Genomic DNA, 12,391 nt, shown 5'->3' on the forward strand with positions numbered 1-12,391 from the left:
GGGGAACTGGTATTATTCTATCTACATACAGTGTAAAGTACTTTAACCTAGCAATGCAATTTACATAATATCCCAACAACTTGCTCTCGTACGGTTTTTTTTTCATTTAAATGCTATAAAAAAGTTTGTCTGAAAAACACGGCCATTTCTCTATAATGTGTGATCTAGGTTATTTGAGACTTGAATTTGACTAACCTTTTTAAAAAAAAAATAGTCTTTAATAATTGATGTTTACTTTAAAACTTCCATCAGTTCTCTATCCTTGTGGTGGTCTGGTTGTCACTCTATTTACTTCTGTTTATTTCCCATCTATCTCAGTTACTGTCAATAGAAGACATGGTTGCTGTTGGCCAATATAGGCAACTAGAAATTACTGCATCCACATTTGAGCTCCTTTAAACAGCTTACTGATACACCAAGTACAGGATACTTATTTTTTTTATTCGAGGAGTTCTTCTGTCTCTCTTGCTTTTGGCTTATATTAATACTTGATGAACACTTCATATATTCAAAACACAAAAATGCTCATCTCTCTTGGTTTTCCTGTTATTTTAGTCTGTTTTTCTATCAACTCCAAGTTGGTGTGCAATTTATTGTTCATTTGACATTACTTGTACATTCTTTTTTGGTATTGCAGTTGTATCATTAGACAGTGTGTTAAGGTGTTGTTTACAGATATTCTTAAGGTTGTTAAGACAATTACGACTGCGAAAACTGACACTCGTACTTGTACACGGATGCAGGGGATGAAAGCAGCACATTGGAGTATTTTTGTTCCTATTTCATACATCAAAAGTTAGAAAGATTGCAGTGCAGATAAGTCTGTCAACAAAATTTTCTTATTCTACTGGTTTATGTGTCTGCAAGGAGATTTTTCATGGTCAGTCTTCCACTACCTGATCCTTTCCCTTTTTATGCCAAGTTGCAGTTTTCGGTCATTGTATATCATTACAAATTATTGGGTTTATGTAGTAAAATTTTATTTAAAATATAGAATTTAATGTTATTGTGCTATACCGCTTTCTCTGGATTCTGTTATTTTTATGGTTACCCACTGAAAAAATTTGCGGACCTGCCACTAGATTTAGTGCTGATAGAATTGGGTAGTTACATTTAGGCATAGTAATTATAGTGTACTTCAAGCAGAAAGTGATTTGTTCATTTTGTCCTCATTGCTCGACTCAACAATGCCAGATTAAAACATGTTAATAATACAAGGCAAATGCATATAATTTGCAGAGCCAACTAAAGCAGGGATTTCACGGGCACATTTCTTGACAACACTTATAAGTAACTTACTGACATGGCTAAGCACATCCATTTGGTCCAAATCCCAATTTTCCTCCTGCCACATCGTAAACAACTTGCATGGTCTTCTGCTGAACATTCCCTAAAATTGTCAGATTAGTAATACCAGTATTCGTAGCAAAAGCCAAACAGACCTGCGACGAACTGAAGCCATACAAAATTCCTGTACTGTCCAGATCAATTTTCGTATTCCCAGAAAACACAATACTGATCGTCGGAATCTTCATTACCGTGTATTTACTGAAGTCATAACAAGTGTCCAATGTTCTGGACGGTTGTCCCATCGGATACATGGACATTTGTTGTCTAAAAGTGTTTCTTAATGCAGTATATGCTTCCGATGACAGTCGTGTGATGACCGTGCCAGAATCAATGATGGATCCATATGTAGAGAATACAGTTGGACTTATTGGAAGTTTTTGACCACCAACGTAGATCGCGGTAATATCTATGAAGTAGAACTCTTTTGAATTGGCAAGTGGAATGTACTGTATGGCTTTCGAAATTTCTGATTTTCCAAAAGTTAGGTAACCAGGTTTGCTAGAAGTTGATGGTAGACAGTATGAGAATATTTTGCCGTATTTCATAGATGTTTGTGAAATAATTGAAAATTTATCTTTACCAAGTCCGACTATTCCAGCGATTTGGCCAAAATAACCTTCATATTGTTGGCCACATCCGAAGTAAAAATCGGGGATGATCTCTGTGTGAGATAGTGTTAATGTATCTTTTGCCAAGTAACCGATTGTGAGAGATTTATCAGCATACCGGATTCCGTAGAGACAGGTAGTCCCGCTGCATCCGCGGATATTGAGTTGATTACACATTTCCGTATTGCAGGATACATTTGCGTAACTAGTGGATTCTGAGGGATTGAAGATTGGATCATGTTGCTTGTAGCATAATCCAACGCAAGGCTCACATTGTGTCCATGGAAGACTGCTGCCCGTATCAAAAGCTAATGATAGGTCTTTTCTTGGTGATCCCAGACCGATGTTGACGACGTAATTGGCAGTGCCTAATGATAAGCCTGAATTTGCGGGAAGTGTGACTGATTCAGTGGAAGGAAATGTGTTTCCAACTGAATCGAAGCCAATGATCCGTGAGTTGATTGAATGAACTCGGGCTTCGTCATGAGTTAGGATCTGGGATGGTGTAGGTGCAGAATCACTTTTGTGTTGTTTGTGGCACGCTCCATATCTGTGTACAACTTTGAGTGATGATGATGGTAGTTTGGGGCCTGTTAAATAATAAGTCATGCATTATTAAAATTAGTAATAATCCTATCAGTTTAACTCAGTAATATCCATCACTTTTGCTAACAAAAAATTTGAAGGTTCCATAAGACAAACATGTGCATAAGAATTTAATTTCTTGTTATTGAAACGTGAAGATAATGATATAAAAGTAGTAAATTCTTATAGCACCAATATACAAGGTATACAGTAGTATATTATGGCTACCAGCAGCCTGTTGTTTAATAACAGACCAGTGCTGTGTGCATACATGGCCACAGATCACAGCACAGATAACAGCAGATATGCTTATATATTATACATTCAACTATTCAAGAGTTTAAAGAAAGCTAGAAATTAAAATGAGCTTTAAACATGAAAAGAGTTTGAGGGGAGCTAGGAACCTTCTGAAGAGGAGCCGCAAGCAGAGTCAGGTAGCAAAGAACTAACTGTGATGATGTGAAAATCATGTGTTTCTGCAGCCATTAGGTTTCGATCAACAGCTGCATTTCCATTATTGAAAGCAGAAAATAGGCCTAAAGTTGATATTACTAGAGAAAATAAGTGAAGAGACATGGTGGAGGAAGCAATGGGATTACCCTTTGAGCAAAGCAAGTCTTACTTTATAGACTGTTATGCACTGCCAATTTTCTTCCTGCCTCCATTACCCTTATCAACTATAAGAAGAATTTTCAACAAGTTAATGTAGTCCACATTATGGTGGAACGGCCAGTGTCTCGATTACATGATGTCTCCAGCAGAGTTCTTGCTTCCTATGTCTTCAAGCTAGCTGTTGTTTTCACATGACAAAGTGATATTAACAGGTAGCTTGGTTTCCTCTTCCCATAGGGCCAAGCTTGGTTTCTTCTTCCTGTAGGGTCTCTTGGGACTTTTTCTTCCACAATTTTTCGCTATGAGAATGAAGATTCCGACAAATACTTGGCTGAAATAATTTTTAATTTTTCTTGATAAGATTCTCTGTTAAACTTCTTAGGTTATTGGAGACCTTACGGCTGACGTGAAATACCTTATGTCAGCATTCAGCCACTCAGCACCTTGCAGCAGCCAGCAGCTATGTAATTGACATCTTATACTAGTTAACTTGAATCCTTCATTCACTTTTTCTCTTTTACAGATCTGTGGGGAACTACATTACTACAGCAGCACATATTAAGTATGCAGTACTGTTGAGTCTGTTAATCACCTGATGTATCCCTTTTTTATCATCATCATTATATCAGTATTTGTCAATCTAACTATAAAACATCAGTTACTCATGGTTTATTTCAATTGCTTCATGTTGCACTGTACATGAAAGTGTCAAAGCTTGTCAATAAAAACTCAATACCCTCGTCTGCATCTAAAAAACTTCTTCTTGTTTTTGTCAAGTAATAATTGTATTAACCCAAGAAAACAAGGCAAATGCCTAGGGCATACCCTAGGGCGCTATGAGAGGAACAATCTCCAACTCAGACACTGAGGCTAGAGAAAGCAGTTCGATGATCGAACTAGCCTTAGCGACTAGAGAACATAAGCAACAACACAAAGTAAGTAGAAATGTAGAATACAACTTATGCCTAAAAAAGAAGGAAAAAAATAGGACAATACAACTTACAGAAGAAACACCAAAAAGCTAATAAATAGAACATGCATTTATTGGATTAAAGGAAAAAGCTGAGGTTAATAATAAACTTTGATCTTCTCTCACTCTAGATTTCATCAACTCGCCCACCAATCTACCACCAGAGCGGAATAATCTCCTGTTCCTTTCTTGCCAAATAAATAAACGACCACTGATAAATAGAGTTTACTAAGCTGATTTTTGATTGTAGTGAAACCCAAACTTCAGCAATGCTTGTCCTAATTTCGTGAAGTTCTAATTAAACTCACTGTTACCTCTATGTTTTTGCCCGAAGAACATTTCTAATAGAAGAATTCCATAGCTGTACATCTTTCCCTCTGATATCTTTCCAGTTTCCACCTATACCATACCTGTACAACAAAAGGATTAGTTATTTTCAGCACAAATTTATGTTTTGTATATATTAGTCTAAAAATGCCCATTACAATTTTGCATTCCTCAAGTGTCTATATTCTAATCTTGTTTCTTTAGATCATATATGCCCGTCCAGTTTAACCAACATAAACAGTCACTTTGATAGTTTGATGCACCAAATAACAGTTTCATACTTTTATAGAAATGAAATATGAAGAACAAAGAAAAACGAGTGATACTGATTACCTGGGGGAACATATTCAACTGTACCTCAAACACCGATTGAACTGGTTCATGCTCGATTAATGTCACCTGTACTATTTCAGAAAAATCTAGCCAAACACAACAGCAATGGCAATATATAGCCTCTGGTATAGAGTTAAGTTCATATTATTTTTTTGTTGAGATGGACTTGGTTCATATTATTTGCTTGTTCAGATGGACTTAGTTCATATTAATTGCTTGTTCAGATGGACTTAATGCAACAAGTTGTCTAGACTCTGATTCGGCAGGAACTTAAAAACCAATTCCTTGTAGTCCTTGCCTTTAGAGTTGGTGCTTAAGCAAGCTGTGATACTTCTGATATATTTTGGTGGTGAATGTTCCTCAATGTTTCACATTCTGCCACGAAATTCTTGTCAGCTCCGTGTACTTCAACATTAAGTACTTTCCCAGCGATAACTTGTTGCAATGACTCGTGGATTGCTTTGTACACCAAACCATACATTCCTTCCCTGGCAAATTATTTAGTGAAAATACATCTCTAGTAGAAGAAACCACCAACTTTTTATTTTCAAGCTGCACACTCAGACTTCCAAGATATCTCTATAAGGTTATGTTTCACAAGGTATTCTTTTTGCTTCAGACTCAGCAGCAGATTAGTTCACTGCCTATTGTGATGGTGACTTATCTTCTTGTTCAGTGTCTAGGAGATCCTCGACTGGCTATTGTACTTTTTTGGGTCCTTCTATATCCTGGAAGTCCAAGAAACAGAATTTTGTTGCAAGATCATCGGCAGAGGCCGAGTATAGGGCCATGTCCCTTACTACACGTGAAGCAACTTCGTTACCTGCTCTCCTTGAAAACAGACTCAAAATCTACCTACAACTGTTCCTGCTTTAAACATTTCTGCAAACCCAGTCTTCCACGAGAGGACTAAACATGTCAAATTAGAATGTCACTATGTCCGAGATCATCTCAAATCAGGCACCATTAAAACTCAACATGTCTCCTCTCAGAATCAAGCTGCGGATATTTTTACAAAGTTGTTACCAGTAAAACTTCATCAGTCTCATTTGGACAAGCTGGCAGCCTCTCCTAAGACCCAGCTTTAGGGGATTATAAAGGAAATACAGTAGAAGTTTTAAAAAATATATCTACATTTATCTCATATTAATTTATACTCAATTAAGGCTATCAAGGTTTACAATTATAATTGTGTGGCTGTAATCGGTAGAATGACAAGTCTGTGTGTTTCTATTTTGTCAGCCTCTCTGCTCTCAGATCAAATAACATTGATTTAACATAAAGTATCAAAAAGTACCTCTCTTAATTGCATTCTCCAAATTCTCTGCATTTTACATTCGTCGGTGCTTTTACAATACTGGCTTTGATCCTTTTAAGGCTGTACTCTTTCTGCCATGTTCCTCGGAAGTAAAAATGATCAATAAGATTTTTAGAACTAAATGATGTATAGCACTTCTGCAAAAAAAGATACCAGTGGGGAACTTAAGTAGTTTACCTGATTTTTTCATGCAAACTTAACCTCAATGCTATCATCCAAGTAGATATTGAATTCCAAGAAATCCCTCGCCCTTTCATCATCCCTACAAATCATTGCAACATGGTTAGGACGATAATATAAAGCTGTCGCATGGTTCATGCATATGCACAATGAAACATGGGGGACGGTACCACATACCAGTTAAGCAACAAACAGTTTTCTAGCCGTCGGATAAATCCAGGAACGGCTAAGATTAAAACAGCAATTGCACATGGACCGCGGATAATGTCAACAGACCGTATGGACAGATCGCGCACATTGTCCCCGGTAGGTGACTGTTTCCTTATCTACGCTAGTCCCATTCCCTCCCTCATTTGTGCTTAATCAATCACATAAACAACTCTCTCCAAGTGCTTCAACATTTAGGCGATTTTGAGGCTTTTTTGTGAAGAAATTCAAGCAACTTTCTCAATTCAAGATATATTCCTTCTCTTCAATTTTAATTTGTTATGACGGATAATTTATTTGCTCGTATATTTCGTCATAAACGTAAAAATAAGAAAAAAGAGGGCATTGGTCATGTTTTACATCTTGATGATTTAAATATTAGTGAATAACCTAAAACCCCTCAATTTGTTGAAGATGATGAGTTTGTAGATAATATTGGAAAAATTAAAGAATTTATTAATTTACATGAAGATTTTGTTGATGTTGAGGAAGATGAAATCTTAGAAAGTGAAAATAAATTTGAAAATGATTATGTTGAGGGTGAGGGTGAGGATGAAAATGATAATTTAGAGGATGCAAATATGTATGAAAATGTTGATGATAATGGGGTTCCATATATGAATCATTTTTTTCAAAGTTTGGATGAGGCCGGTCATTTTTTTAGGGCTTATGCTTTAGAAATGGATTTGCCATTAAAATTCAAACGACCCATCGCAATAAAGAAAATGATATATATGGTCATCTATATGTTTGTAGGCTTTCGGGGAAAAATGTCATCGTTGAGAGTAGTAAAAATAAACGGCGTCGAGAGATTCTTCCTAAAAGTGAGTGCAAAAGAATAAACGTCTTTGGGAGATAACTAGCCTTGAGTTGGTACACAACCACGGTCTTGTTTCCCCTAGTAAGATAAATTTGGTACAACGCGAAAGACATGTTAATACCGTTACCCGTAGTTTGATTAAAACTCTTTATGGTACGGGGGTTCGTAATTTTCTAGTGATGAATGTCATTGTTAACATTCATGGAGGTAATGATAAAGTTAATTTCAATGTTCAACATGTTAGGAATGTGATAAGAGATGAGAGGAAGAAAATATTTGATATTAGTGATGTCCAAGCGGGGTTAGACTTGTTACATAGGTTGAATGAAGAAAGTGGTTCTAAATATTTTATTAGGACCGAAGTTGATGAAGATAATCATTTAAAGTGTCTTGTATGGATTGATCTGAGATGTTTAATGGCCTACCAAAATTTTGGCGATGTTATTTTTGATAGGGCTTATCGGATAAATAGATATGCAGTGTCATTTGTCCCATTTACCGGAGTGAACCATCATTATCAATCGATGATTTTTAGGTTTGCACTAATGCGGGTGAATTTTTCATACTTGGCTTGAAGGTGTGGGGAATAAGCCTCCAATGACTATAATTTCTGATCAAGATAATGCCATGGACCACGCTATTCCAGATGTACTCCCGAATACTACTCATTTATTGTGTTCTTGGCACATAAGTCAAAAATTCCCCTAGAAATTAGCTCATTATTATTCAGCTTTCCCGGAATTCAAGAAAGACTTTAACCATTGTATTTATAATTCCCTCATCGAAGATATTTTTTAGGCTAGATGGGAATCATTTGTGGATAAATATCATTTGTAAGAGCATAAATGGTTATATGAGTTATATGAGTTGAAGCGCAAGTGGAGTATTGCATATACTAGAAACACATTTTCAGTGTTTCAATATAGTACTTCGAGGAGTGAGGGGATGAATTCTTTCTTTGATAGTTATGTGAGTTCGGCAACTGGGTTAAAGAAATTCATTGAAAATGCCCAAAAAGCATTGTGAAGGCAATTCATGAGGGAGAAGGAAGAAGATTATGTCATGATTAATCTAAAGCATTTCATAAAAATGCATAACACAATGGAGTATCCTGCTTCTTGTATTTACACTAAGAAAATGTTTACAAGATTTCAAGATGAATTGGTTGAGTTTTCAAAATACTTTGTTGAAAAAAATCGACGAACTTGTGAATATGGGGAGATACAAGGGGATATCTATATGTATTATGGTTTGTATAGGCCCATGTTTGAGCATATGAGAAGAAAAATTTATTTTGTTACATTTGACAAGGTAAGCTTGATGGGAATGTGTATGTGTAGAATGTTTTAACATTCGGGGCTAACTTGTAGACACCTATTGACGATCTTCACTAAGAAATGAATTTTGAAAATTCCCCTGTGTTTCATACTCTCGAGGTGGACAATGCATGCCAATAGAGTAGATGGTGTGTTCCCTTATGATTTGGATATTGGACAAAGTCGTGAGATGACCTCAATCGATCGATTTAATAGCATGACAATGTTAACCATGAGTTTTTGTCAAAGTGGCATTGCATCTAAGGGGCGGTATGATTACGCCGTTGGAGTGATAAATCGAGAAATGCCAATTCTCGAAAGAATGGGCGTTGATAGAATTAATTCTTACGAAAGCAATTCTCATGCTCCAAATGCAAGCCATGAAGAACCAATTCTTGACCCTATTGCGTCCCAAACTAAAGGGAGGAAAAAGGACATCCATTTCAAAAGTCCCATAGAATCGGTTGATAAAAAAGAGAAGCCTCCGGAAAGTGCACCTATTGTCAAAAGGAAGGCCATGATAAAAAAAATGTGCTACTAGTCTAGAAGATCTTAAAAATGCTCAAGAAGAGCAATATAATTAGTAGTGTAGTATTTGTAACGGAATGTTGTAATCTTTTAATGAATTTGCAACTTTAGTATTTAATTTTGCTTTTTTTTTTGTTATGTTTTATTTTTATATAATTATGTCATATAATTATGTTTTATTGTTATGGGTTAAATGGCTAGCAGGTATAGTGGTGACAACAACTTCGATCATAATTGTGATTCGGTTGTCCACGTTAGCAACACCTTCTCGGACTCCCAACCAAGCGACTCATGGTATGAAGACAATGATGAGGGAGTTGAGGTCTCACCAACCTTTAGTGAGATAGAAGAGGCATGTCGCGAGTTGATGCCCCTTGTGGACAATAATGAGCCACCCCTTGTGGAGGAAGAGGAAACGACTTGTACCCGCCCAATGAGGAGGCTTATATGGCCAAAAATTGGATCGAGGCGTGTAATTGGATGGGTTGTATCGAACACAAATACTTTGTGATCTCTCATCCGGATGCGTACTTCTTTCCGACCTTGAATTTGGGTAACAACACGCCCGTTGGCAGATGGAAAAAATCTGGATGGAATGGTGGTAAGCTAGTTTAATGTGGTCGGATTGCCGTATTAAAGATGAGGCCTCGTGAGGGTTGTAATATGGATCAAATGCGTATTGAATATATGAAGAGTTGAGTTTCATACCAAACGGGAGGGATGGAGAGGGAACACGGGACATGTTTTGCAAGATTTCGTCTCTACGATGTCTCGAGTACCATTCCCGTAACCATTTGGAATGACTCCAACACACACCCATGGAAGCTTACGCAAGGGCATATCCGTGATGGTTGTGTACTTGTGCTCTACTATATTGCATGTTTCATGGATACTACTCAAGGAGTTTCTCAATACCGGTTATTCGGGGGTCTCTCTAACATACGAGGTATTTTTTATTAGAGGACCGAACATTAGGTACATTTTTAATATATTTGGAAATTGCATTGGATCCTAGTGATTAAGTAATCTTCAGTTGTTTCTATGTATTTCGTAATATTTAATGGATTCTAGTGATTATATAATTTTCAGCCGCTTCAATGTATTTCATAATTTTCAGTGGATTCTAGTGGATTGTATGTATTTCATAAGATTTCAAGTATGTTGTTGAAATTTAAGATTTCAAGTATGTTAGTGGAACAACTTTTATTTTTTTTAAATTAAAAATAGAATATTTTAAAAATAGAAAAATTAGAAATGACAAGTCTAATTACCAAAATGATGTTTAACGTTTTTATAATTTTTAAAAACTTGGTTTCGAGCAAAATTGGATTTTTTGTTCAATTTGTACACTATGTTGACTTTTTAAGGATTTTTCATTTTATTGTAAAATTGAAAAACGTAATTTTTTTTCAAAAAATCATTTATTAATCTAATTTAAGGTCTTTGAAAGCGATTAAGATCTTTTAAAGTTAGTTTAAGGCTAACTTCCAAAAAATAAGAAATAGAGACAGAAGGTTATTGCTCTGTTTTGAGAAGTTCTTTTGGTGTTGTGTTTTGGTGCTCTATTTCCAGGTTGCGGAGACAAAAAAACAAAAACATGGACCGCGGACAATGTTCGCGGTTGGTACTGGTGTTTAATTTTTGAATCAGCAGCCTGCAAACAGAGCACCCAGCCACATACAATCACATACAATCAAAACCAAGCACTCAAATCCTGTCAAAACCAAGCAAAAATAAGCACCCAAATGGCGCCACCATAATTTAACCAAATTAAATGTAAAAACCAAATTAAAATCCAAGTACATAATTCAATTACATATTCGAAATTTGAAATCCGCCTACATAATCCAAATCCAACTATATAATCCAACTACATAATTGAAATTTAAAATTTACCTACATAATCCAAATTAAAATCTTAGTACATAATCCAACTAAATAGACAAAGTACTAGGTATTTGAAATGAAGCTAACTACTACAAGATTCGTGACGTTTGCGCATACGAATCTCAGATATCCCCCTTGCCTTCCCAAGCTTAAGCTCCATCGCTACCTGATACCTAAAGGTGTCCACCTCCTCTTGTGACCAATTCGCTACCGAGACTACGTCATATCCTTGTGTGAAATAGTCCATAAATTTCATCACATAAATACCGCAATCATTGCAGTTTCGCTACTTTGGTCTAGATGATAGAGGTATGACCTCTGCTGAAGCAGGGTCACGTCCCTCGACTGGCTGTACCATATGCAATAGTCTCGGCAACAACCATGACTGCAATGAAATCATGAATAAATCATTAAAATACAATATAGGATTGTTTAAGACTTTATAGAAGACATTAAAAGGTTAAATGACCATATCACAACTCGTATTTCCTCCCAATATGACGGCTCGTCATTCAAATGAATATATGATGAGCCCCTCAAATTCTATAGTATTGAATATGAACAAAACCCAATACACATATTCAACACAACATGGGAGGAATATTTAGTCCGCCTCGAGAACAGAAGGCCCAACATTAGCAGTGAAAAAACCAGTAAAATTACGTAATGTTTTATTCAATACCTTCTTCAATGTATCTCCACCGATCTTAGATGCTCTTCTGATTTTATTCATATATTCTTTCCCAAGTACCATAAAGTAGGGATCCATGAAGTAATAGACTGGTTTCCTCTCCCATATACCCGCAGTGTAAATCTCCTCCTCCCGACTCCTTAGAAATCCCTAAAAATAAACAAAAAAAAGATTTAGCATCAAGTTAAATGTATGCATTTGCTTAAAAACTAAGATGCATGGATAACGAATAATACCATATAGGTGTATATGATCTTGTTATCAACCCATGTTCCTGGAGCCAGTCTCTGCATCGCAGGCGCATGTACATGATAGCCCTGAACAGTAAGGCCACCCTGGATCTTCGGCTTCATGCCAAAGCCCCATCCCCAATCTGCATATATCTCATTCTTTTTTTTCATGCTCAAACTCTTCTTAATACTCCACTTTTCTTCTTTCATCCTACAGGATGCAAGCTTCGCAGGTCTACTAGACGAATCAGTAGTCTGGGAAGGTTGAGACACATGCTGGGATGGTTGTGTCAAGTCATTGACATCCTTAGGATGAATGGTTACAATGTCAATATCATCAGTGGGAGGTGCAATGAAATTTGCTTTGATGTTCTCAAATGTGGGAGCTCTATAGGTTGGTCCTTTAATCTTCCTCATCAACCGTGTGAA

General features: G+C 36.4%; 2 protein-coding genes across 2 annotated transcripts; one reads left to right on the top strand and one right to left on the bottom strand.

The window, feature by feature from the left end:
• Nucleotides 1-1,137: 1,137 nt before the first annotated feature.
• LOC141667157 (aspartyl protease family protein At5g10770-like) lies at nt 1,138-3,204 on the bottom strand. The gene is made up of 2 exons (XM_074473543.1): nt 2,948-3,204; nt 1,138-2,548 (listed from the first exon to the last, which is right to left on the bottom strand). Exons 1-2 carry the CDS (start codon nt 3,117-3,119, stop codon nt 1,308-1,310), a joined length of 1,413 nt encoding a protein of 470 aa, XP_074329644.1. The 5' UTR covers nt 3,120-3,204; the 3' UTR covers nt 1,138-1,307.
• Nucleotides 3,205-7,489: 4,285 nt separating this feature from the next.
• Nucleotides 7,490-7,885, top strand: LOC141664865 (protein FAR1-RELATED SEQUENCE 5-like). Its single transcript, XM_074470820.1, has one exon. It carries the CDS (start codon nt 7,490-7,492, stop codon nt 7,883-7,885), a length of 396 nt encoding a protein of 131 aa, XP_074326921.1.
• Nucleotides 7,886-12,391: the final 4,506 nt, after the last annotated feature.

Source organism: Apium graveolens, chromosome 6 (genome assembly GCF_009905375.1).
Source record: "Apium graveolens cultivar Ventura chromosome 6, ASM990537v1, whole genome shotgun sequence".
Taxonomy (NCBI): domain Eukaryota; kingdom Viridiplantae; phylum Streptophyta; class Magnoliopsida; order Apiales; family Apiaceae; genus Apium; species Apium graveolens.

Bases quoted from the DNA above. Each gene is read 5' to 3' on its own strand.
- LOC141667157 (XM_074473543.1), bottom strand. From the start codon at position 3,119: ATGTCTCTTCACTTATTTTCTCTAGTAATATCAACTTTAGGCCTATTT. The intron at 2,549-2,947 runs GTTCCTAGCTCC...ATTATTTAACAG, and splicing joins TTGCGGCTCCTCTTCAGAAG to GCCCCAAACTACCATCATCA.
- LOC141664865 (XM_074470820.1), top strand. From the start codon at position 7,490: ATGAATGTCATTGTTAACATTCATGGAGGTAATGATAAAGTTAATTTC.